The sequence below is a fragment of the Equus przewalskii genome, chromosome 27, assembly GCF_037783145.1.
Source record: "Equus przewalskii isolate Varuska chromosome 27, EquPr2, whole genome shotgun sequence".
NCBI classification, from domain to species: Eukaryota; Metazoa; Chordata; class Mammalia; order Perissodactyla; family Equidae; genus Equus; species Equus przewalskii.
This window is the reverse complement of record NC_091857.1, coordinates 39,195,755-39,223,343: the sequence shown is the minus strand read 5'-3', so window position 1 is coordinate 39,223,343 and position 27,589 is coordinate 39,195,755. Positions and strand designations below refer to the sequence as shown.

The 27,589-nt window shown below is 46.0% G+C and overlaps 1 protein-coding gene across 5 annotated transcripts in view; it reads right to left on the bottom strand.

The window, feature by feature from the left end:
- The window catches only part of TRAPPC10 (trafficking protein particle complex subunit 10), a 102,344-nt gene extending 76,743 nt beyond the window's left edge, over positions 1 to 25,601 (bottom strand). For 2 of the 5 annotated variants that reach the window (XM_070597779.1, XM_070597781.1), the window contains exons 1-2: positions 25,360 to 25,601; positions 189 to 270 (exon numbers count right to left, since the gene is read on the bottom strand). In XM_070597779.1, coding sequence (XP_070453880.1) covers positions 189 to 270; positions 25,360 to 25,426 — 149 coding nt within the window. In that variant the 5' untranslated portion in view covers positions 25,427 to 25,601. Of the gene's footprint in view, positions 1 to 188; positions 271 to 23,812; positions 23,901 to 25,359 lie in introns of those variants that run through there. The other 3 variants (XM_070597787.1, XM_070597789.1, XM_070597783.1) reach the window with 3 other exon arrangements.
- Between the last annotated feature and the right edge of the window lie 1,988 nt (positions 25,602 to 27,589).

Sequence of the window (27,589 nt, the reverse complement as noted above, 5' to 3'; positions counted from 1 at the left end):
GGCACTGCTCATCAAACCACGCTGAGGCAGCGTCCCACATACCACAACTAGAAGAACCCACAACAAAGAATATACAACTATGTACCGGGGGCTTTGGGGAGAAAAAGGAGAAAATAAAATCTTTAAAAAAAAAAAAAAAATGTCTAAAAACGAAGAGGGAGATACACCCAGAAAACAATAGGCCATACCTTCTCCATTCCATCGGTTCCCTTGGAAGCTGCTGGGACAGTGTCGGATAAACAGAGGTAAATAAATTCTGATCTCCAGCACCTATAACAGGAACAAAGAGAAATCCAGCTATGACATTTTTAGATGAACATAGCAAAATTGGCTCTAAAGGTTATTAAATGGGTAATTTTAGACAACTTTATACTTAGTAATATGACATTACAAAACAAGGCTGCTTCATACCTTTAAATAACTGGTCTCAGGAAAACCCAGCCCTTGACATACATGATCTAACTTAACCCTCACAACCCCTCTGTGAGGTAGGTACATATGATTTTCCCCACAAGGAGAATGAGGATCAGGAAAGTTGAGTAAATTGCCCAAGGCCACAGAGCTTAGTAGAGATGCAGCCAGCTCAGCTCCCCTCAGCTTTCCTCCTGAGTCTGTGCTCTACAACCACTGCTCCCTTCAACTTCAGAACAGCTGCAGAACTCCGTGCAGACAAGGAATCCAGGGAAGTGAGCACGAATTTCTTCACCAAAATAAACTCAATATGCATCCAAACGCCAGTAGCAGCTACAATACACAGGACACTCTCCATGTGCACATATTACCCAAGACACCTGACATGCACTCTCTCGTTTAGTCCTAGGTAACTCCTAGAAGGCAAGGTCAAACACAACCAGACTTCACAGGTACAGAAAGTGGATCTGAGAGGTCAAGGCGTTTCGAGCACAAAGCTGGCCAGCGGCAGACACTAGTTCCGAATGCGGGTGCGCCTGACTTAATGCTGCCCACTCAGGTTTAATTCAGCTCTCCATCCTGGCTTTAAGAGAGCTGAAAACCCAGTTAGCGCTCATAAAACGATTGTACGACCATATTACACTTAAGCTAAAAAAAAATCTTTTCATATAGATGACTCAAATGCTTATACTCAGAGGATCCTCTTTTCAGCAAAACCATTTTCCAAACTGCTTTTATATTGATCTTAAAGCAATCACTAGGAATTGATATGGGCCATTAATACATCTGCTTATTTTGCTCTCATGGACCTAAAAAAACCTCCCCCAAACCACAGAACAATGTCAAGTCACTGCTGAGAGGAATGATACTTCTAGGCAGCTGAGCCGAGAGGGGCAGAGAGGCGGGGTGCACCGTGACTGGACACAAACACTGAGGCCTGACCGCCAGGGTCCCATGTCAGCTCCGCCACGTACTGGCTGAATAAGCCTGGGGATACCATTCACCCTTCCTGGGTGTCGGGGGACCATCTGTGAAATGGGAAAATAAAAATACCTCCCCAACACAGCCTGGTGAGAATTAAATGAGTCAACACAGTAAATAACCTCCAACAAGGTCTGATGCAAAGTAAATACTTAATAAGGCTCACTATTACTACATTTTTTGTTAAAATAAAAATTTTTATGTTTATCATTTTTCATCATGGTCATTGGTAGTCATCTTAGAAATCATTACAGAAAATCTTCAGTTAGCTTCAGATTTATCTTTTTTCTTAAAGATTAGCATCTGAGCTAACATCTGTTACCAATCTTCTTTGTTTTCTTCTTCTCCCCCAAGCCCCCCAGTACACAGTTGTATATTCTAGTTGTAGGTCCTTCTGCTTGTGCTGTGGGACACCACCACAGCAAGGCCTGATGAGTGCTGTCATGTCTGCGCCCAGGATCCAAACTGGCGATACCCCAGGCTGCTGAAGTGGAACACACGAACTTAACCACTCTGCCACGGGGCTGGCCCCAGATTTCTTATCTTTGACTGCCAATTCCTGTTGCCTCTTTACAAGGTTCCAAGATGTTCTTTTCCTAACTTTTCTTTTTTTCAGTGAGGAAGATTGGCCCTGAGCTGACATCTGTGCCAATCCTCCTCTATTTTGTATGTGGGACGTCACCACAGCATGGCTTGGTGAGTAGTGTAGGTCTGCACCCAGGATCCAAACCCACTAACCCTAGGCTGCCAGAGCAGAGTGAGCAAACTTAACCACTACACCACCACGCCGGCCCCTACTAGATCGCAAGATTAACATACAAAAACCACTATTCGTTGCTAGGTAGAAATGAGGGCAACTACATGGAAGCTTTCTCCTCTTTCACTTGATTTTCTGTATAAAACTACACACATGATCCTTGCAATAAAATCTAAGATAAATGAACAATTAACGTATGTACACAGAGTAAAAAAAGGAAATGCCTCCTACCCGCCCCCAAGCCATCTCCCACAGGAAATCCTGCTAAACAATAAAACTCGTCTAAATGGAAACTATGAAGTAACAGTTTTTCTTATATTCTATCTGGAATAAATCTTTAAGTCCAAACTTTAACTTGAAAAGAGTAGAGGTCAATTAGCACATCTGTCAAGTGCAAAGATGTCATCTGACAGTAACTGGGGACTCAACATGTGACCATTTGACCTCAGAATCTGTTATAGGCCAAACCGTGTCCTCCCCCAAAAGGCATGTGTTGAAATTCTAACCCCTAGTACCTCGAAACAAGACTGGGTTTGGAAACAAGGTATTGAAAGACGGGATTAAGGTAAAATGAGGTCCTCAGGGTGGGCCCTAATCCAACCTGACTGGTGACCTAGAAGAAGAGGAACTGGGGACACATGGAGAGACACCAAGATGTGAAAAGAGCATCCACAGCCAAGGAGAGAGGCCTCAGAAGCCAAGCCTGTCGACACACAATCTGGGGCATCGAGCCGCCAGAACCGTGCGGAATCAAGTGTGCTGCTTATGCCCCAGTCTGTGCTATCTGCTACGGCAGCAAGAGCTGACTACGATAGCACCCTGATCTACGTCTGCAGCCAAATCCTTCCAACCCACTGACACTCTACCCTGACCGGACAAGAACGAAGCAAAGCCACCGTAAGCTTCTCAGAATACACAGGTCTTATCAATTATAATACTCTTCAATCTTTATTTCGAGTACTATGAAAATGAGAGATGCCTTTGAAAATGGGCCACAGAGAGTCAGAGCACAAAAAGAAAGAGGGGAAAGAGCTTACTGTAAAACTCCGAAGAATTAAATCTCATCTTATGTGACAGGTAATTAAATGAACAACATAAACTTTGTAGCTTCCCCGAATAGCTCAAGCATGAAGGAGAAAAGTCATTAGAGCTTTGGGATCTGAACTGCAAGAGAGAGCAACTTCCAGGCTGATTTTCCATTTTAATCCCATGGGCAACAGAGGCACGAGGAAAACCAATGAGGATGCGGACGTTAGAAAGGAGCTACTAAAAGCAAAATGAGGTTTTACTGACGTGCCCGCATCAGAGGACTCTGCAGAAAAGTGGGGTTTATTTTTCTGACTCAAGAAGCCTACTGAAAGACTCAATTCAGACAACGGAGATTCCTTTTTTTGGTGAGAGGGGAGACATCACAATAACTAATAAGAGTAATTCAAAGCCTGATCGCATTGACATAAATCTCTTTCCCTGTGCGTGTGTCTACACACACAGGACCCACTCTCGTCACTCACTGGGGGCTCAGCGATTTGAGGATTGGGGCGAGCCAGGGGGCACACAGGGGCCCGCACCCAGGCGGGTGCAGGGGTGTGTGCAGACCAGCACGGTCCTCCTCTGCCCTGGCTGTATCAGTGCCTGGCAGCCCCCTGGCAGGAGGGATGACTGAGGAGCAGGCACAGGAGCCCTGAACATGAAGGGAAACATCGGGGGACAGTCACCTGCTCCGAACAGAGAGACGCGGGCACTGTGTCTGGGTGCTGCCTGGACCTGCACGGCACCTGTCCCAGGCTGAGAGCCCGGCTCAGACACTCCTCGAGAACGGCAAGCAGAGCCCAGTTTCTGAGAGAATGAACCAAACCATTTCCTCACAATTTACACCAGCTGGAACTGACCTATTCCCCGCGGTCAGAGACCCACGCAGGCCCTCACCGCGCAAGTCGCTGAGAATCTGACCAGCACACATCATGTAGTAATCACGCAATTTAAAACTTTTTATGTTAAAAGCAAATAAGAACTAATTAAACACGGGGGAAAAAAGAATTCAAAAAGATGATTTCAGTGATTTAAGCATAAATGGGTCATATTTCAACAAACTCAGCTTAACATTTTCTTAAAATCTTTAAAACAGAAGGACTTGGGAACTCAAAGAGGAAGTAGTAACTTATACCAATATTAAAAAGACACTAACACGTGACCAATTTACAAAACATGAGTAACTAGACATAGATGTTATCGTTCAGATTTCAGATGACCAACAATAAAATGATAAGAAAATGGCTATTCTTGAAACAACTGCAATTTTCAGAGAAGTCAACTGTCACTGTAGACTAGACACTCCTTCCAGACCCATGGTGCTCTCGCTGAGATGAGAGTCTGGCCAAAGCTCAGCGCCAGCCCAGACGGACCCCGCGGCTGTGCTCAGGCCAGCCCCAGCTGTCCTCATACCCATACGTAATTTGTCTATCCTCCAGCAACGAAAAGAGCAATGGAAGCTTTGACTTTCAATCATTTCATGCACAAAACCTTTTATTTTAGGGTCCACTAGAGCTGCAAAGTCACAAAGTTATTTAGGCCAAAGCATTTTCAAATTCAGATTTTTAATTCTTCACAGTCAACTGCAACCAGAACAGAATCAGTATTAAGTTGATACTTAAAGAGCAGAGGACCCCAGGATGTCCTGCTTTGTGTGAAGATGCCTCCAACAAGACAGACAGACAACCAGTGCTTCAGCCTGCTAAAAACCTGCATCCAGACTGAAGGGTGCACAGCAGCTCTGTGTGGGGAGAGGTTACTGGGAGCTCGCTTTCTGATTACAGGCATGTCAGATGTCTAAACGAGACCAAAACAAAGGTACATGTTACTCTTTAACTAAAGGAAAAAGGTTTGCATTATGCTCAAAAAGCTATAAATTTGTTGTGGCTAATATTCCTATAATGTTTATGCAATAATTTTTAAACGATTTTAGGTCTTGATTATGACATAAGATTGGATTTAGGGGGCTGGCCTGGTGGCGCAGTGGTTAAGTTCACGTGCTCCACTTCAGCGGCCCAGAGTTCGCGGGTTCAGATCCCAGGTATGGACCTACACACCACTCATCAAGCCACACTGTGGCAGGCGTCCCACATACAAAATAGAGGAAGATGGGCACAAATGTTAGCTCAGGCATAATCTTCCTCAAACAAAAAGAGGAAGACTGGCAATAGTTGTTAACTCAGGGCCAACCTTCCTCACCAAAAGAAAAAGAAAAGGTTGAATTTGGCACTAAACAGTCTCCAGAAAGAGCATAAATTACCAACGTGGTCTGACTGCTCAAGAGCTAAAACTTGTCTGGGGAAAAACAAGGTTAAACTGAAAAGTTACCTCTCAAAAGTTACCTTCACTGTGGGAAGGACACAGGGCTTTTCTACTTATAGAATCACTATGTCCTATGATTTTTTTTTTCCACACCTGTGTTAAGGGCATTCAAAAATCTCCAGCTGATTCCGGGAACCTATGAATGTGTTACATTACACAGCAAGGGAGAATGGAGGTCGCAGATGGATTAAGGTTGCTAATCATCTGACCTTAACGTAAAGAGATTATCCTGGATTATCTAGATGGGCCCAATGCACTCACAAGGGTCCTTAACTGGGGAGAAGGAGGCAGAAAAGCCGGAACCAGAGAGATGGCATCTCAAAGACTGAACCGGTCACTGCTGGCTGTGAAGATGGGAGAGGGACCATGAGCCAAGGAATGTGGTGCCTCTAGAAGCTGGAAAAGGCAGGAAACGGACTCTCCTCTGGAGCCTCCAGAAGAAATGGGCCCTGCCAACCACTTAATTTTAGCCCAATGAGACCATTTCAGACTTCTGACCTCTGAAACTGTAAGACAATACCTGTGTTGTTTTAAGGCACTAAATCTATGTAATTTGTTACAGCAGCCACAGGAAAAAAATACAACTATGAAAAGTATACAAGACACTTACAAGGGAAAAATGAAAGCATTTAATTCACCAAAAAACCCCCAAATCTACGTAATACCTTTGATCTGCTGATCCAGGAGGATCTGGCCCCAGGTGAGAGCTGGCTGACAGGAGGCCCTAGGCACACAGTCACCCTGAGCCTTCACACCAGCCCGAGGAGAGAGGGCCCCTGCACACACAGAAACCAAGGCACCCAGAACCTCCCCAACCGGCCCGAGGGGAAGCAGTTCCTAGCATCAACGCCAGGACCGACCAAGACCCAGGCGCCTGGCTCTGCACTCAGCATCCTTCACTACGGCTCCGTTTTGCTGCTGTTTCTTCATTTTACCATTTGCTAATTAACCTACAGTGGCTGTGCTGACACCGTGGCTGAAAATACAGGTTCTAGAAGACCTTCCACCAACACCGCGAACATTTCTGTCACCTGCTTTCCATTGTTACCAATCCTTAAACATGCAGAGCTGTGAAAGTCTTATCACCAAAGCATCAAAGGATCGGCAAATCATAACCCTGAGAAGGTGGCAAAAAAAGAAACCAAAATGCTCAGTCAATTTGCAGCTTTTCTAAATACCTGATATCATATATTTTCAAGATCAGTATTTTTTTTATTGAGGTCACAATAGTTTATAACATTGTGAAATTTCAGTTGTACATTATTGTTTGTCAGTCACGATATAAATGCACCCCTTCACCCCTTGTGCCCACCCCCAAGGCCCTTCCCCTCTGGTAACCACTAAATGTTCTCTTTGTCCATGTGCTAGTTTATCTTCCACATACGAGTGAAATCATACAGTGTTTGTCTTTCTCTGTCTGGCTTATTTCACCTAACATAGTAATGTCAAGGCCAACCATGTTGTTGAGAATGGGACAATTTTGTCTTTTTTATGGCTGAGTAGTATTCCATTGTATGTATACACCACATCTTCTTTATCCATTCATCAGTCGATGGGCACTTTGGTTGCTTCCACATCTTGGCTGTTGTGAATAATGCTGCAGTGAACATAGGGGTGCATAAGTCTCTTTGAGTTGTTGATGTCAACTGATGTTAACTGTTGATGTTTGGATAAATACCCAGTATTGGGATAGCTGGGTCATATGGTATGTCTGTTTTTAGTTTGAGGAATCTCCATACTGTTTTCCATAGTGGCTGCACCAGTTTGCATTCCCACCAGCAGTGGATGAGGGTTCCCTTTTCTCCACATCCTCTCCAACATTTGCTATCTTTTGTCTTGGTGATCATGGCCATTCTAACGGGTGTAAGGTGATATCTAAGTGTAGTTTTGATTTGCATTTCCCTGATGATTAGTGATGTTGAATATCTTTTCATGTGCCTGTTGGCCATCTGCATATCTTCTTTGGAAAAATGTTCATATCCTCTGCCCATTTTTTGATGGGGTTGTTTGTTTTCTTGTTGTTCAGTTGTGTGAGTTCTTCATATAGTTTAGAGATTAACCCTTTGTCAGATATATGACTTGCAAATATTTTCTTCCAGTTGGTGGGGTGTCTTTTCATTTTTGTTCCTGGTTTCCTTTGCCTTGCAGAAGTTCTTTAGTCTGATGAAGTCCCATTTGTCTATTTTTTCTTTTGTTTCCCCTGCCAGAATAGACATGGTATTTGAAAAGATCTTTCTAAGACCAATGTCAGAGTGTACTGCCTATATTTTCTCCTAGGAGTTTTATGGTTTCAGGTCTTATCTTCAAGTCTTTGATCCATTTTGAGTTGATTTTTGCATATGGTGAAAGATAATAATCTACTTTCATTCTTTTGCATGTGGTTGTCCAGTTTTCCCAACACCATTTATTGAAGAAACTTTCCTTTCTCCATCGTACGTTCTTAGCTCCTTTGCCAAAGATTAGCTGTCCATAGATGTGTGGTTTTATTTCTGGGCTTTCAATTCTGTTCCACTGACTCAAGATCAGTATTTTAATTTGGAGATTTATGTTAGGTAAAAGATCTTAAATAAAAATTTTAAATATTTGTTGGTACTCTCATACAGTATAATTTTTCTTCAAACCCTTTAGTATAATCTTAGTAAAGACAAATAGTAATGTAACCCCGGGCCCTCCAGGACCCTTGTTCAACTGATCCCATCTTATCAATAGAGTAATTAACAGTGGTTTTTCAGGAACTGAGATCCCTTGTCCAGTTCAGGCAGGTTGAGACCACCAACTCATCAACTGGGCCTGCACAAATGCTCCGTAACCTTTTTGACGTCAGGGAGCTAAAAACTCCACCCTCAGGTCATGGTAACACCACCATTTTGTGAACACATGTCCTGTGAAGAGACATGAAGCTTGACTACGCTTGCGCACATCATCAGTTACCTCACTTCTCCTCACCTCCAGTCATCTGTCTCCACACTTCAGACCGCCCTGTGCTTCATCCCACAAATTGCGCCCCAAACCCTGGACCAGGGAGACAGGTTTGAGGGCACATGCCCCATGTCTCGTTGCAGATCGATCTCGCAAAATAAAGTTACATTTCTTTTCCCAAAAGCTGACTGTCATAATAATTGGCTTTTTTATGAGCATCGGGCAAGAGAACCCCAATTTTGTGTGGGAACAGTAACTTTTATAATAAAATACAGCCCTCCTTCTCTTCAATTGTTGAAGACATCCAGATTATTGTTGCCTGTTATCAAGACGGCTGCCTTCACCTACCTAACAGATGATGTCTTAATTTAAAAGGGTTAGCTCTATCCTGCAGGCTCCACAGCACTCATGACTGGGGATGACGGGGACGGACTGCAGCTCAGCAGAAGTGCTGTGGCGTCAGACAGAGGAACCCACAGCCCACATCTGACCATCTCCCAGTTGGGACTCTAGAGACCACACAGCTGTGGAGTGGCTGGACTAGGACAAGAGGAGCTATTTTAAGGCTGTTCCAAGCAAGAGATTCTAAGATTGTACTTGTGAAGAAAAAGTCAAAGGAAATACATAATTTATCTAACATTTGCTTTATAGAAAATTTTGTAGAAACAGCATTCTTTAAGCGTGCTGTTAACAAAATAAAGTTACAATTCACTAACAGGCGGCTCACTCCCATCTGAAAACAAGTAGTAAAGAGGGCAGAGTCTTTAACCCCAAGAATGCACGTGCTTGCCGACAGACCGCACATTAATCAATTTCTCCTCAACAGCTTTGGTAGAACAGACTTTCACATGGACGATAAAAATGTCAACGGTCAGGGCTGGCCTGGTGGCGCAGTGGTTGAGTTCACGTGCTCTACTTTGGCAGCCTGGCGTTTGCAGGTTCAGATCCCTGGCACGGACCTACACCACTCATCAAGCCATGCTGTAGCAGGCATCCCACACACAAAATAAAGGAAGATGGCCACAAGATGTTAGTTCAGGGCTAATCTTCCTCAAGCAAAAATAAGAGGAAGACTGGCAACAGATGTTGGCTCAGGGCCAAGCTTCCTCAACAACAGCAAGAAAAAAGTCCAAGGTCACAAACTGGGAAGTCATTTCAGCCTGCTCAATAAAATGTAAAACGTATTTGCTATAATTTATGTATAATGTCAATGCAGTAATGAAAATTAATTAATGCTTCAAATTGATAGCGCTTTCATGGGGAAAACTAATATCAAATGCATAATCATGGAATAAGGAAACCCTCCCCAGTGGCCCCTCAGTCTCCGCACACGAAAGGCTTTCAAATTTGGGGGTGGGGGCAGGGACTGAAGGTTAACAAGGAAGAACAGAACAGATCCAGACGCCATCCAGATTCTTCACATAGAAATCAAGGGGGACTCTATGCCTCACAATGACTGGGCCACTGAGCCCCACTTCTATGCGGAAACCTTGCCCTCTCTCCACTGGAAGGCACGTTAGCTGAGAAGAAAAGCAAAGGGACCCTCGCGCAGCTGTGCACTGCAGAGGCCTGGTTTAAAGACGAGTCGCTCCCGCAGCCAGGTGACAGGGATCATCTTCGCTTGGCTGTCAGTTGTCACAGACCCTGTGTCACGCCTGCCAAAACGACGGTGATTTCAAATCACAACTCAGCATACCCCCCGATTGATCCCCAGCTCCCCCGTTACACCCGTACCACCCAGCCTTCCTCCTGCCCCTGCCTGTGACACACTCTCACTCTCCCAGTACCCAGTCCACATAACAATTACCACCCCCAGGAGTGATCAAAGGGAAAAAACCACAATATGCCAGCATTAACCAAGTTTCACACGTGGGAGTTTGCAGAAAAGAAACTATAACTGATACATGGGAGACCAGTCACAAGATACAAAGTCCCAAAGTCTTTTTCTTTTTCAAAATGAAAGACAATTTAGCACCCCGGCCAAGTGTTAAAGAGGTCTAAGCAAACACTCCTAACCAGCGGACGACAGTCACCTTCTCTAGCTCTCAAGAGACAAGACTAGACTTAAAATCCAAGAGTTTCAACAGAAAAAGAAAGATCAAATAAATGCATCTAAATATAAGAAAACTGAAGGGGCCAGCTCAGTGCCACAGCAGTTAAGGGCACGTTCCACTTCAGTGGCCCAAGGTCTGCCGGTTCAGATCCCAGGTGCGGACATGGCACTGCTCATCAAGCCATGCTGTGGCAGGCGTCCCACATATAAAGTAGAGGAAGATGGGCACAGATGTTAGCTCAGGGCCAGTCTTCCTCAGCAAAAAGAGGAGGACTGGCAGCAGATGTTAGCTCAGGGCTGATCTTCCTCAAAAAAAAAAAAAAGAATACTGAAGAATCGGGCTTTAACAGTTTGTATATTTTTAAATAAAGATAACAGGATGACTGTAGCAGTTCGAATCATAGCACTCACAAATTCAAGAAGCGATCTCGTCCGCTCCAGGCATGCCCCTGTCCTGGGCTTTGGATAGAAGGGTCCCCAAGCTGCTCTATCCCCAGATTTCCCCTTCATCTCCTTAAAGACTCTGTTCAAAGGTCATCGTGTCACAAGGTCTAATTGCAGTTTCAAAAGGTGCACCATTATGGAGGAGAATTTGGCAACATTTAGCAAAATTACATCCACGTCTACTGCAGCCCCAGAAATCTATCCCAACAGATACCCCAGCAAAATTAGAAGACAGATGCCCACACAAGGCTATCGCACACACAAGGCTATTCGATGTGAGACTCTGAAACAGCAAAAGACAAAACCATTCAAGTTCCACTGCAGACGACGATAACAAAACGGTGTAACGTGCGTCAAAGCTTCTAAAATGGAGCTGGATGGCCACCCGGGAAGCGGGGCTTCTACACGTCTCCACCCAGATGGAACATAACCTTTGAGCTGTGCTTCACTGCTGTCATCCTGACCTTCTGCCAAGAAATATGCTTACTCCCATAGATAAGAACTTTCTGCCTTAGGGATGGCCTTAGCAACAAATCGTGCGTAGCCAAGAGGTAATAGATGCTGCTGGCGCCAATCACAAATCTTGCAAAACAACCTGTGTAATTCATCTCTTCTAACCCGTCTCCTCTGTCCTCCTTGGAGCACATTTGAGTTTCTACTCGCATGTGTCTCTCCCAAGTTGCAATTCTTGAGACCCCAAATAACCTTTCTACTTCTGTTGTAGTTTATGCCTCTTATTCTCTGACATCACCAATGGGGTCTAGGAGAATACACCACGGAACGTCCCCATAATGGAGCTCTACAGGACTGTGACAAAGGAATGGACACATCTCTATACACTAGTGTGGAATGCTCTCCAGACAACACTGAGGGAAAAAACGACATGGGAAAAATGTATGTGTAGTTTGCAATCTCTTAACCAAGAAAAAGAAAGTAAGGGAAATACAAGTATGCGCGAATTGTCTTATGGAAGGAGAATACCCAGGCGGGAGGGGAGGGGGAAAGGACAGGGATGTGCGCCAGACTGCTCTACCTCGTGCGGGAGATTTGATTTTGGAAGCATGTAAATACTTTATATAATTATAAAACTAAATTAAATTTTAAAAAGCTTTCCCTAAAAATATCAGGAAAAAATAAATGAAGTTAAAATGATACGCAATTAGCAGTGTAACCACAGAGAGAGGAAGCAGGACAAGGGGCTTGAACCACAGGAACCTGTTCGTTCCCAGTGGGGTTGAGCCAAGTGCCACAAAAACGATGACAGAAAGTTTAAATGTCTCCACTAGTCAGCCTGTGATGGCAGAGTTAGAGTGCAGTTACTCAGAGCCTGTGGAAGGGGGACACGCGGCTCCCGGGTCTGCAGCACCAGACCACCTGGGCGTCTGCTGCACACACTAATGCCCAGGCCCCACCCCGCCCGGCCACAGGTGCTAACCAGCCCTCCAGGCACCCAGCCCCCCAGGGCACTCCGCCGCAGCTCCAGGCTGAGAACCTCGCTCTAACTCTGTCATCCCCAAGCACCCATGAGAACCGGAACAAAGAGAATACAGAAGGCAGAGCAGTTCATTAAAGCCCTGAGGTCCTGAATTTGCATTGAAAAGATCAGTGTGACCTTGTGCCGTACTTTACCTTTCCATCCTAGCCCTGTCCCCTGAAAAGGGGCAGCAGGAAATGGACAAAAGGAGTCTGGACATCTTGTCAGAGCAGACAACAAAGAAATTACAAAGATCCCTATAACTGAGAAGCCAACTGGGAGAGACGGAACAACTTGCACCTCAGTAAGGATGACAGCTGCAATGGGCTGAAACAAGTCAAGTTGTTTAAATCCTAAATTCATAACGAGACTTAAAAAAAAAACAAAAAAAAACCTAAACTAACTGAGCACCACTAAAGGACACTAGTAAGCCAACTCACTTTGAAAACAATTCTGTAAAGGAAACCAAGCATTAGTCTTCCTTTCCCACACAAACTATGCCACTGGGTAACCAATAATATAAATATATGTATATACACGTGTGTGTATATGTATGTACACATACACACTCTCTACACAAATATTTCGGTTAATAAATGAAGAAGAAATGGTGAAATTAGAACATCACCATTTGGCAACCCTTAAAGAATTAATGATGTGAGATTAAATGGCTGCTAACATCACGAAGAGACCCCACCAGACACTGCGTTCCTGCTCATGGAGGAACACAGCGCCACCTACGAGACACTCTTGCCAAAGTCCGACCTGAATGCGCCCTGGCCTCGGGCTGCAACGACCATCTCACAGGAAACACAGAGGGCAGAGGATGGTGTTTAAGGATACCACAGGACGCAGCTGGCAAAGCCCAGGAGGCGAGACCACCACAGGACGAACAACCTGGGCCCTTCAACAAACTGCAAGGAACAAAAGGGAGATGGAGGGGAAACCAAGATTTTAAGAGAAACTTAAAGATGTATCCAAAAACCTTATTTGGATACTAAATGATAAAAAAAAAAAAGACATTTAAGACACATCGGAAATGTAAACATTGACTATTCAACATTAAGGAATTCTTTTTAGGTGCGATAAAGGTTTTGCAGTTATGTTTTTTTAAAGTCCTTATCTTTTATAAACACATACATGGACAAAGAGAACAGATTAGCAGTTACCAGAGGGGAAGGGGGTTGGGGGTGGGCATAAGGGGTAAAGGGGCACATTAATATCGTGACTGACAAATAATAATGTACAACCGAAATTCTACAATGTTATAAACTATTATGACATCAATTTTTTTAAAAAGTCCTTATCTTTTAGAGATACATACTGTCTTAGCCGCCATCACAAAATGCTATGGACAGAGTGGCTTAAACAACACAAATTTATTTTCTCCCAGTTCTGGAGGCTAGAAGTCTAAGGTCAAGGTGCTGGTCATTCAGTTCCTGGTGGGAGCTCTCTTCCCGGCTCGCACGCAGCCACCTCCCACTGGGTGCTCCCATGGCCTTTCCTTGGGGTGCTGGAGGAGGAAGGGAGAGCTCTCTCTCTTCCTTTTCTGATAAAGCCACTAATCCCATCATGAGGGCCCCATCCTCAGGACCTAATCTAATCCTGATCACCTTCCGAAGGCCCCATCTCCAAATAGCAAGACACTGGGGTTAGGGCCTCAACATATGAATGGGGGGTGTTACAAACATTCAGTCCATAACACACACATTCATAGATAAATTATGTATGTGATGCTTGCCATTTGCTTCAAAATAATGTAGGATTGGAAGGAATGGGGGGGCATAGAGATTGACCAATTCACACAATTGTTAAAGCTCCTTTACACTATTCTGGTTTTTTTACATATTTGCAAGTTTCCATAATAAAAGTTCGAAACGTTACAACTCTCACATTTCTCTTATCTTTTTTTCTTTCTTCCTTTTTCCATAGCAAGTCTCACCTGTTATATTGTATAAATTACTATTTACATCCATCTCCTCTTGCTAGAACATAGCTCTAAGAGAGCTGGGGTCTTTGCTCACGGAGGAAACCCAAGTACCTGCAATGGTACCTGGCATGTAACAGATGACGACTACGTATTCGCTGACTGGTGAATCTGGCCCAACCCCTTCATACTCTACACTAGGCAACCCAGGGCCCCCAAAGGACACGATGTCCTACAGCATAAGCAATGATGCTGCTGGGTGTCCAGTTCTCAGAATATGAATTTAATTTTAGAATGAGTAAGATTATACTAAAAATTTCTAGTGTGGCTGACTTAGTTCCTAGATTGCAGAAGTAAAGGAAGCGATATTTTTATTTTACTTAACTCTACAGCAAAGGCATTCTTGAGGGATAATTTCAGGGACAAGCCCCTTCTGTGTAGGCAGACGAGGTCTGACTCCCCGAGTACCTGGCAGAGCTGTGCAGAGGAGGAATCAGCCACCTTGACGCTATCCTCGAGGCACCACCAACTACTGAGGGACCCTAGTCCGGCACAGCCACCAGCCCTCAGGTCTTCAACTTCAAAATGATCTCTGACAGCCCTTCTCACTGTTCACCTCAATGCTCGGAAACTTACTAAGTGACCCAGCTGCACTAAAAGTACCCACCAGTGGTGAGCTACAGATGCAGCAGGAATGACGACCAAACGGGGCACCGTTACTTCCAAGGCTCTCCCTACAATTTCAGCTCTGAAATTCACGCAATGACTTCTAAATGCTAAACAGACCTGTTAAAAATAAGAAAAATTTCCAAACATACAACGTTCCCTGGAGAAAGCAAGGTTTAAACCTGTTGTCAGTTTCTTTAAAATTTCTCTGCTCACTTTTTAAAAATTTTGCAAACAAAGGCCTAAAACAATACTGAGGATCAAAATATCACATAACACATGTGCAGGAAGCCAAAAAAAGGCATTTATGCTCTAGGGAAAAAAAATTAAGGAAAGAGAGATTGCAGAAAAGGTTCATCTTTTTCTGAGAGATCATCCCACCTTGTGTCAACATCTAGACCCCAAAACCGCAGATGCCCAGGAATCGTTCCGTTGCTCAGGAGCACAGCAAGGACAAGCCCCCCAAAATAGAAGAAACAGTAGAAAACCAAAGACCTGCGGGGGTGCTGGCCAGTATGCACCTGGATGCCAGTGCAGACAGTGTGATGAAGGGGCTGAAAGGGCCAAGTGATTCGTCCACACCCTGACCCCTAGAACCCGTGAATGGGACATTATTTAGAAAAAGGGTCTTTGTAGATATAATTAAGATCAGGATCTCTAACAAGATTATCCCAGCTTATCTAGATGAGCCCTAAATCTAACGGTGAGTGTGATAAGAGACAGAAGAGAAAGCACAGAGAGCAAGAAGGCCGTGTGAAGATGAGGCAGAGATCAGAGAGATGCAGCCACAAGCCAAGAAACACCAAGGATTTCTGGGAGCTGGAAGAGGCAAGGAAGGGGCTTCCCCTACGGCCTCAGGAGGGAGCGCGGTCCTGCTGATACCTTGATTTTCAACTTCTGGTCTCCAGAACTGTGAGAGAATAAACTTCTGTTTTTAAGCCATTCAGTGTCTGATAATTTGTTACCGCAGCCCTAGAAAACTGCTAATACATACGTATAAAATACAGACACGGAACGCACTTTCTTTCCCTAGTGCTATTCCAATTCATCTTCTAGACAGGTTTTCGGCTCTGCTTCCTAAATGTGAGCAGACGCAGATGAAGAGGTAATTCAGAAGACATCATCAGCACACCAAACAACTATGATGACCTTGGGCTGGACAAAGAGTCCTGAGCTACAATATCAAAAGCACAATCCACAAGAGAAAAAACTGATAACTGGACTTCGTCAAAACTGAAAACATTTGCCTTTCAAAAGACACCATTAAGAAAATTAAAAGACAACCAAAGATTAGGAGAAAATATTTGCAAATCATCTATCTGATAAAGAACATGTATCCAGAAAATAAAATAAACTTTACAACTCAATCATAATCTAATTTAAAAATGTGCAAAAGATTTGAACAAACATTTCACTAAAGAAGATATACAAACAGCTAATAAGAACAGGCAAAGATGCTCAACATCACTAATCATCAGAGGATAGAAACTAAAACCAAAATCGGATACACACCACTTCATGCCCACTAGGATGGCTACAATAAAAAAGACAGATAAGGAAGAATCAGAGAGGATGTGAAGACGCTGGAACCTTCAAACACTGCTGGTGGGAAGGTTGAGCTGTACAGCCACTTTGGAAAATAATCTGGCAGTTTCTTAAAAAGTCAGACATAAGCTTATCATACAACACGGCAATTCCGCTCCTAGGAATCTTCCCATGAAAATGAAAACACACGTCCACACAAAGACACACAGGCAAATGTTCACAACAGCATTATTTACAACAGCCAAAAATTGGGAAAGTGTCCATCAACTGGTGAATGGATAAACAAGATGTGGCCCATCCATACAGTGGAATACTGTACAGCAACAACAGAAGGAACAAATCATTAATGGTGCGACACGGATGAACCTCAAAAACACCCGAGGAAAAGCAGGCAGATCCAAGACTGCATATTACACAATTTCATTTCTACGAAATGTCCAGAAAATGCAAATTTATAGAGATGGAAAGCAGGTTACTGACTGCCTATGTCTGGGGGTGGGAGCAAGGATTACCTGCTAACAAGTACAAAGGAGGCCGTTGAAGCGACCAAAAGGTTCTAAAACTGAAATGTGGTAATGGCTGTACAACCTGAAAAATTTATTAATAGTCAAAAAATTGTATACTTACAACGGATGAATTTTATAGTACATACATTAAAGCTCAATAAAGCTCTTTTTTAAAATAAAAGAACCTACAAGTTTGTTTTCCCATCCATCAGACTGGTGACAATTAAAAAGATGGATCCTATCCAGTGAAGCGTAACTCAGAAAACAGCTTTTCACAGGGTGCTTGGGAAACACGGTTCAAACTCCAAAGTGCTCTCACCTTCTGAGCCAGCAATCCCACTTCAAGATTCCATTCTTCATAATAAAAATGGATCCCAGTTTATCTATGCATTTTTAAGGTTTAAAGTTTAGGGTTTTTGTTTTAAGATTGGCTGTGAATTAACATCTGTTGCCAATCATCTTTTTTTTTCCTTCTTCTCCCCAAAGCCCCCCAGTACATAGCTGTATATCCTAGTTGCAGGCCCTTCTAGTTCTGCTATGTGGGATGCCACCTCAGCACGGCTTGATGAGTGGTGCTAGGTCCATGCCCAGGATCCAAACCAGTGAAACCCTAGGCCACCAAAGCGGAGCGTGTGAACTTAACCACTCGGCCACAGGACCAGCCCCTAAAGTTTAGCTTTGAAAAGTTACAAATAGGGGCTGGCCCCGTGGTATAGTGGTTAAGTTCAGCCCACTGCACTTCAACAGCCCAGATTCATGGGTTCAGATCCTGGGCATGGACCTACACCACTCCTCAGCCATGCTGTGGCAGTGACCCACATATAAAGTGGAGGAAGACTGGCACAGACGTTAGCTCAGGGCTAATCTTCCTTAGCAAAAAAACAAGTTACAAATACATCTTCTCTCAAGGCTTCATCCAAATGCCAGGCTGACAGTCCCTCAACCCTAAATGTTCCACCTCAGAAGCTGCATGCATCCACCCAAGAATGCTTTGGTTTGGATGTAGTTAAATTTCTGTCGACTTGCAGTAAAGACAGCATATCCGAACACAACTCAGAAGGATCACCACAAAGAATACAGTCCCTGGCATACCGGTTAGCTGGATTTCTTTTACTAGATTAACATGTATTTCCTCGGTTCAAAAACTCTAAACAGGGGCCGGCTCCATGGCCGAGTGGTTAAGTTCGCATGCTCTGCTGCGGCGGCCCAGGGTTCGGATCCTGGGCACGGACATGGCACTGCTCGTCAGGCCACGTTGAGGCGGCATCCCACATCCCACAACTAGAAGGACCTGCAACTAAGATATACAACTGTGTACAGGCGGGGTTTGGGGAGATAAAGCAGGAAGAAAAAAAAAAAAAACTCTAAACAGAGAATGTTCCAGTATCAAAAAAACTACGTGCATAGCAGTTTCCTAAAAACAAGTCTGAGTGATCAGGATTTAAAGTCTCCAAGCATTTTCTACAAAGCTGTCATATCTTGATAAAAACATGTATTTAAAGAAAATAATTTTATGCCACCAAAACTTCTAACTTATGGAAGCATTAAGTGATGGAGAGCAGTTTTCCCTGAGAGAAGTGCTCCCTCCTTTACTTATTTAATTTACGGGCACCTACCACATGCCAAGCACGGCTGCAGGTGCCGGAAACAGCAGTGAACAAAGCAGACCAAGTTCCTCCAACTCACCTCAGGTTCTAGTCTGTGGGCAGCCTGGGTGAGGGGTGGAGAGACAATAAACCAATAAAAAACAAATATGTACATCAGGGAGTACAAGCCACCAAGACTGAATAAAGTCACTGGGATGCCGAACAATAGCTGGGTGGCATTTGAGCAGCCACCAGAGTTGGGGAGGGAATCTCCGAGGGGGTGGGAAGAGCAGCGCAGGCTGGAGTAACAGCAGCGGCAGAGGCCACAGTGGGTGCAGGCTGCAGGGGTGTAAGGCACGACCAGGAGGCCAGGGTCGGCGGCCAGGGGGTTGTAGGTCAGGGAGGGTCTCGTGGCCCACAGGAAGGCCTGTGAATGTCACACTGAGAAGGCGGGTGGCCACTGGAGGGGTCTGAGCGGAGGAAGTACATGCTGTGGCTTCTCTTGCAGAGGACTTGCTCTTAGCCCCGTAGAGAACTGGCCTCAAGGGCTAGGGCAGAGACCAGAAGGCCTGCTGGGAGGCCACTGGAGTGGTCCCAGGGAAAGATGGAGGCTTGGGTTTGGGAGAGTAGCAGTAAAGCTAGGGAGAAGTGGCTGAATTCTAGATAAGTTTTTTAAAGATTAAACTATATTTGCTGACAGACTAAATGTCAGCTGTGAGAGAAAAAAAGGAGTCACAAATAACTCCAAAGTCATCATTTTTTGGTTTTTTGGAGAGGAAGATTGGTCCTGAGCTAACATCTGTTGCCAATCTTCCTCTTTTTCGCTTGAGAAAGATTAGCCCTGAGCCAACATCTGTGCCAGTGTTCCTCTATTTTGTATGTAGGACGCTCCCACAGCACGGCTTGACGAGCGGTGTGTGGGTCCATGTCTGGGATCTGAACTCGCAAAATCCTGGGCCGCCAAAACAGAGCACGCAAACTTAACCACTATGCCACTGGGCAGGCCCCCAAGGTCATCAATTTTGAATTTAAAAACCAAATATTCTCTGGGACCAAAATACTGTGAATACATGCAAAATTCACGTTAAAACCAGTTCCAAAGCAAAGACTTGACTAGGATGGAGAGAGGAGAGACAGGAGAGGGAAGAGAGAAGGCCCAGGAGGCTCGGAGGCAAACACAAGGAAGGAGGTTGCTGAGAAAGACCTGTGTTTTGGAGTATTTTAGGCCGTGCAGTCTTCTGCCACGCCTGGTCTGTCATCTAGAGCGGAAGCCACCAGGCGAGAGCAGAGGGAAGGGAGACCTGCACACGGTCCCCTGTGAGAGCACACACACTAAGCTGTGCAATTCATATAAAAAGATACTCTGTCAACTGGCAAAAAACGTTTTTTAGACAAAAAATCCTTCAGTAAGTCCACCTGCATTTCCAATGCAAGATGACCAACTCAGGCTTTCCTCTCTCACCGCATGGACTGCACCACCGTGCTGTCCGTGCCTCTCTGGGAAGACTGGCGTGTGTTATGTCTGCCACACATGATTATTCCAGAGGTTCACTAGCACTTAAAAAAAAAAGTCAGACCCTTAAGTGTCATTTGCGTAAACAAAATTTTAATTTACTAAAAACTTGTCAGAAACACATCTCGTAAATTAGGCATGTGAGCTGAAATTCAAATAGAAAAGGAAGCTTTTCACTTCTAAATGATCAGTTCAAATCCACGCTAGTGGTGGGCTCGTATACGAGTAACGTGAGTTCCCAAACTGTGTCCCCAGCTGCCTCAGGGCGTCACAGCAAACCCACAGGCGCTCAAGAGATATTTGAAACTAATGAGGAAACAGCAACACTGGAAAGGTACCAGACCCCACTTGAGGTATTCACAGTTTCAATATTAGATCGCATAACATTCCTCATTCCTTTGAATGACATCATTATCATCACAGAAGCGGGGGGGGGGGGGGGGGGGGGGGCTGTGCTAAAAGGTAAGTACCACAAAGAAAAGACAGCCAAGGAGGGTCGCAAGGTCCAAGCTGATTCCCAGGTGAAAGAAGCTGTAGTGCCCAACAAGTGCAGCCATCCCATTAGCATGTTGTTAGGGTTATCTAAGAATGAAATACAAATTTTTCTTCCAATTTATATGCATTATTTTTTCTTAAATAGCTACTGTTAGGACATAACACTTAATAAAATTATTTGGACCTAACTACTTAGTAAATGGAATTATTAAATATTCTTTGTAGCCCAGAGGTGCCATGAAGAAATTACTGAGACACTGAGGGCTCCATGAACACAGAAAGTTTAGGAATCGCTCCTGAGCAGCAAACATTTTTTTGCACATTGATCACTACGCTTGACACATATTTATTCTTTTAATCCCATGTCAATCCTCTGAGATTAGAACTACCACTGTGCCCACTTCACAGGTGAGGAAGGGACTGCGTACGCCTGGGTCATGTACCCACGCACAGGCAGGAAGGCCAGACCCAGCAAGGGCAGCACATCTGGTCCTCCCGTCCACGCCCCAAATGTACCCCCGGAACCACTGAGGGTTGCCAAGGAGAAACGTTTCTCCCACTTCTCAGTCGTTCATTCACTACTGGCTTAAGCATTTAACATGGACCAAGACCTGCATTTATGTGCATCAATTTAAAAAAAAGACATTTTAAGTGACTTTTCTGGTAATGAAACTGAGAAAGTGGTTAAATCACAAGCACCATACTTTCGGGCTCGGTGGAAAATTGTGATATGCAAATTTAAAACTTTCAACCTACAAGGGGAAAAAAACCCAACTCCAACCAGGTACAAAGCACTACAGATCTGCTCATTTTTGTTGTCTTTTTCCCTCTTTCAAAATGTATAATGTCAGATGCAGAACCCCAAACACAGAGATTCAGAGAAATGAAACGAGCACCCTAAGCAGAGGCTGGTGAGAACAGATCATCTGGATGGAGCACCGCACCTTTCCACATCGAGGGCATGTGCTACTTTAGATATGATGCCGACAGTCAACAAACAACAGTCACAAATCAGTGAAATTACAATAACTTTGTCCTCTAAACAAGACAGCTGGAAAAGGAATGCCTTTCCTAACATACCTTCGGATCAGAAACCTAAGTCTTTATTCTACAGCAGAGAACTGAGCCAGTGGTTGAAAAAAATCTAAGCTAAAACTTAAATTTAGATCAAATGCATCTGCTGGATTTGTTTCAGTTGCAGTGCACATTTTTCATGATTAATAAATGACACCATAGGTATTCTCATTGCTATGATTAGGTAATCTATTGCCCAACATCACCACATCATCAGTGCCACAAACAGCTGAGCTGACATCCCTGCGCATTTCTGATGCATTCTCCAGTGTTTACGAGCTTAACCAGCCTTGGGCGGAAGCACATCTCCTGCTCAGGTAGTCCCCCCGCACCAGGTCCAGAAACTTAACTACGGACTGAAGCCCATTAAAGCTTGCGGGTAGCTTCAGAATATTATTAAAGTAATTCAGCAAGGTTTTCAAGTAATAATGTATTCTATTTACCCCGAATCTCCGGGGACTTTGCATTCTTCTCACGGCCACATATAAACAGTTCCCAAATTTCCCTGAACCAGCCACAGTCGACATTCTTCTCAGAAAGGTCTACGCACAATTCATTTTCACTTGAAGTAAAATGTCCTAAATTCTATGAAATTGAAAACCAGCATAAATTCTGCTTCCATTTTAAAATGAACTAACACAGACCTCATAAGAGTGCAGTGGCCTGGGGCCGGCCGGGTGGCACAGCTGTTAAGTGGGCACGTTCTGCTTCAGCGGCCCGGGGTTCCCCAGTTCGGATCCTGGGTGAGGACAGGGCACCACTTGGCAAAAGCCATGCTGTGGCAGGTGCCCCACATACAAAGTAGAGGAAGATGGGCACGGATGTTAGCTCAGGGCCAGCCTTCTTCAGCAAAAAGAGGAGGATTGGCAGCACATGTTAGCTCAGGGCTGATCTTCCTCAAAAGATCATCTGGATGGAGTGCAGTGGCCTGATAAGTCTTCAAGGAGATCTGAAGTGGTGACATTTCAAAGATGCAAGTAGACTTTAAAAACAAAAATGTTGCATACTAAGAGAACTATGTACATAACATCAAAAATGTGAAGAATAAAGAGTCTCTGGATGGACTGTTAAAGCAATTTTCCAATACCTCTGTCTATATGGCTTAGACTAGCTTCGCCCTTCAAAACGTGCAGCTGAAAGAACGGAACAAGATAAAGAAAGCATGAGGAGAAGCCAGGACAACAACTGCTTCCCGAAGCTTCAGCCCCAGATAAACTGAAGCGTAACTTCAAGTCTGATCCATGAAGTCAGCCTTCTTAAAAGCTACAAAATTTGCAACTTTTAAAGGAACCTTTTTTCTTTTTCCAGCTAACTTTCTCCAAAAGTTTACTGAAACCACTCTTTTCTGAGACTCCAATGAATGAAAGGTTGTGCCTTTAAGACAGAGATGCCGTCAGTAGAGGTAACACTTACTCATTATGCTTTAAACATGGAAAAAATCTCCACCAACATAAGCTATTCTAATAAATCTACAGGAAAGGAAACTGTGTCCTTTAGCTGTGTGCCATGCAAGAGTGTATGAAACTAAACATTAAAACACGTATCGCAGGGGCCAGCCCGGTGGCGCAGTGGTTAAGTGCGCACATCCCGCTTTGGTGGCCCGGGGCTCACCGGTTTGGATCCTGGGTGCGGACATGGCACTGCTTGGCAAGCCATGCTTGGCAGGCGTCCCACATATAACGTAGAGGAAGATGGGCACGGATGTTAGCTCAGGGCCAGTCTTCCTCAGCAAAAAGGGGAGGACTGGCGGCAGAGGTTAGCTCAGGGCTAATCTTCCTCAGAAAAAAAAAAAAACAAACAAACACGTATCTCAAATCCCGACTGCTAGAATAACAATTTACCCACTTAGTCACAGCTGAATCCAATAGAGCTTTAGGAACTTCCTCTTCAGAAATGTACTTACACAACGCCTAGAAAAATATATTGCTATTAAAATGTAAGCTAAGGGCTACGAGATATAATTAAATATGTGGATACCCATACAAGTAATATTTATAAAGCACTCAAAATGTGCCCAGCACTTGGGGAGAAGTTTCCAGGATCTGGAGGACACCGAAAGCTAACAGGAAGACCCAGCACGGCCCCTCTTCCCTGAGGACTCACAAAGTACCTGGGACTTGCAGGGCCACCAGATCAGCTGTACGTGCACCTGTCCTCTTGGGCTGAAGGTGCAGTCTTAAGACTTTTAGTTGACAAGTGTTCTGGGGGAAAAAGCACACAGCTATTGCTGAACTACACAAGTGTCCAAATTTAGATGAGACACAGCCCACTTCCTAAGAAAGTTTATCACCTAAGGCTGAAGCAACAAAGTTAAACTTTAAACACACAGCTTCCCAGGGATCTGACAAGAGGGAGCATACCAGGAGAAAGTTCTTTAGTCAGAAAAAAATTAAAACGAGGAGAGAAACAGGAGCGTGCTCAAGACCTACAGAACAGTCTACTGCGGCCTAGGCCCCCAAATTCTTCTATAGAACGAGTGCTTCCTTTCAAAGCATGAAAGACCATTTGAAAAAATTAACTGAAGACAGAGAATACTGTTAAAGGTTAAAAATCCTAATAGTCTGAAAAACCTCTCTGCAAGTCATCAAAACCCCAGGCAACATTTCAACGTTTCCCAGAAGCTCCGTGTTTTTTAAAGTATTTAATCCTAAACTAACCATTGTAAAAATCAGGGGGAATTTTTCCTGTAGGAGGAAAACAATTCCTTTGCATATGCATAAATGTGTCACAAACAAAAAATGGACCCCCAAAACAAAGAGGCACCAGCCTGCTTGTCCAGAGTGTGGATTCCAGAGTGGGACGTTCTGGCGGAGCAGCTCACCCAGCCTTTACAGGCTCATCTGCAAAACGGGTTTCTCCTCCCGAGGGGCCTGCGGGGACTCCACGACAACGCCCGGCCGGGGTCCCCGCTCCATCAGCAAAGCCGCCGTGCCCGTGCAAAGGCAGCTTTGCACGGCCCCGAAGATCACCTGCGTCTTCTACCGGGTAACCCTTCACCGAAGCACAAACCCATGTCTTCCAACACAAGAACGCACGCAAACTTCGTCCCCGTCGCAACTCGGAGAGCCACGGAGCCCTCCTAGGGATCAGAGGGAACGGTCCCCACCGGGAAAGCCGGTCCCTCCGGTCGCGGGGCGAGCTCCCGCTTGGGGGTGGACGGGGTGCACGGCGGGGCCCCCATTCCTCGCCCTCGACTCCCCGGGCTGTCAAACTGCAGCCGGAACGGCCTGGGAGGGCGTCCCCCGGGGAGGTCAGAGATCGCCCCAGCGGGGTCGGAGGTCGTCCCCGAGGAGAGGTCGGAGGCCATGCCCGGGGGGAGATTGCTGACTTCCCCAGGGAAGGTCGGAGGTCGCCCAGGTGGGATCAGAGACCGTCCCCGGGGGGAGACTGCTGACTTCCTCACAGGAGGTCGGAGGTCGCCCCGGCGGGGTCGGAGGTCGCCCCGGGGGGAGGTCGGAGGCCGAAACCGGAGGGAAGTTGCTGACTTCCCCAGAGGAGGTCGGAGGCGGCCCCGGTGGGGTCGGAGGGCCAGCCGCAGCCGCCGCCCCGGCCACACCTCCGTTCCAGGAAGCGGCGGGGCCGGGCCGCGGGGCGGGCGAGCCTGGGCCGGGCTGCCCGCAACGGCCGCCGCCCCGTCCCGCGCCGACGGGCACTCACAGGTGACGATGGGCTTGTTCTCCATGGTGTAGATCAGCGGCGGCAGCGGCCCCGCAGGGGCGTCCATGGGCGTCCGGCGTCACCGGCCCGGCCCCCCGCGCCCCATGGGCAGCCCCGAGGCCGCGCCGGGCCAGCCCGAGCCTGAGCGGCGCCGCCGGCCGCGACACCGACGCCCGCCCGGCCGCGCGAGGCAGCTCCGGAGCCGGCCGCCCGCCGCCGGCCGCATCCACTTCCGGTCCGGCGGTACCGCTTCCGGGGCGCACGGCTTAAAGGGGAGGCCTCCAGCCGGCGCTGTCCTCCGACGGAAAGGCGTCCTGGCGGCGCGCGGCCTCGGGGGAGGGAAGGCAGGCGGCGGGCGAGGCTCCGCAGAAGCTCCCTCCGCGCCTCGGAGTGACCCCAGGAGTCAGTGACAATGGCATTCGGACACGGGGCCACCTCGGGAGATACTGACAACAGTGTGTGGACACAGGCAGGACCCCGGGAGGCACTGACAACGGCATGTGGACACGGGACGACCCCGGGAGGCACTAGCAATGGCGTTTGCTCGTGGGGCGACGTCGGGGGATACTGACAACAGTGTGTGGACACAGGCAGGACCCCTGGAGGCACTGACAAGGGCCTGGGGACACGAGCATGTCCGTGACTCACCTGCGTGTGGGCCTGTTGCCCCTACCCCAGCTTTGCTACTCTTAGCAGACGCTGAGAGTATGGATGCCTCGCGGGGAATCAGTTGAGACACAGGGTTAATTCCCACCCCTGGGCTGCACGGCAGTTAGCCCTTGCGAAACTGCTGGTCTTGTGTTTTCTGGTTATACTGGTTTTATGGAGTAATGTTACTGCCATAAAATAGAACAAGATTATATGCCTTCTCACTACCCCCAAAGACGCCACAGTACCACACTTCCTCCTCCAGGCTGGCTTGGGAGACCAGCTTGTGCAGACCCTTCCAGATGGTTGGAATGAATCGCCTCTCTCTGGATTTCCACAACACGTTGCTCCTGCTCCCGGTAGCACTAATTTCCTGTCTCCACATGCATTAGGCACTGTGTCTTTTGCGTGAGTCCCCAACCCTTCCCCATACCCAGCCACACAGAGCCTTCCATGGAGTAGGCAGTGGTACGCATTTTGAGGACACCATAAAATGAAACCTTACTTTAACTGCATATAAGTTTCTTGTGCAAGGAAAGTAGGTTTGGGGTAACTTCTGCAAATGAGGTTAAGTGTACGTGGGAAATAGTTTGAGTGTGAACATATTTGTTAAATGTGTATGCACAGTGTAGCACGGAGCATTGTAGCTGGGTGAGGAGGCAAAGATCAGAGTTTTGGACAGCTGGAGGCTGTGGGGCACTGGAGAAGAAGGAGCTAATCAGGAGTGGAGAGCCAGAAGTCCTCGGGAGCCCCCCGTAAGCCTATACAGCTCAGTGTGTGTACGGCTCAGCACGTTCAGGATGAGACTCCATAGGGCTTTCCAGGAAGTGGCTGTTACAGAGTTAGGAATGGCACAAAGACTAGAGGCCAAGCAGGGGAACAGGAAAGACCTCACTGATACCTGGTTAACACCCAGGGCGTTCAGCTAAGACTCTAGTTGGAGGGCCGTGACCCCAGGAGTCAGCCAGCTTTATCAGTGAAGGCCCAGATAAGTATTTTAGGCTTTGCAGGCCACATACACTTTCTGTCTCACATTTTCCTCTGCGATTTTTTTTTAAAACATTTATTTAAAAATATAAAAACCATTCTTAGCTCAAGGGCCATACAAAAACAGGGCATGGCCCAGGTGTGAGTCACAGGTTGCCAACCCCGGCCCTAAAATAAGGCGTATGCCAGACCTACCTTAACAAGGTGTAAAGCAAAGCCTTGACGAGATCTGCAAGAGAAACAGAGTTTGGACGTTGAATCTCACCAAATTGGGGGGGCTTGGGGACACCTTGGACATTCCTCAGATACAACCTAACGAAGCATAAAACTAAACCTAGGGGCTGGCCCAGTGGCGCAGTGGTTGAGTTCGCATGTTCCGCTTCTCGGTGGCCCAGGGTTCGCTGGTTCGGATCGCAAGTGCGGACATGGCATCGCTTGGGAAAAGCCATGCTGCAGTAGGCGTCCCATGTATAAAGTAGAGGAAGATGGTCACAGATGTTAGCTCAGGGCCAGTCTTCCTCAGCAAAAAGAGGATTGGCAGCACTTAGCTCAGGGCTAATCTTCCTCAAAATAAAAATAAAAATAAAAACTAAAC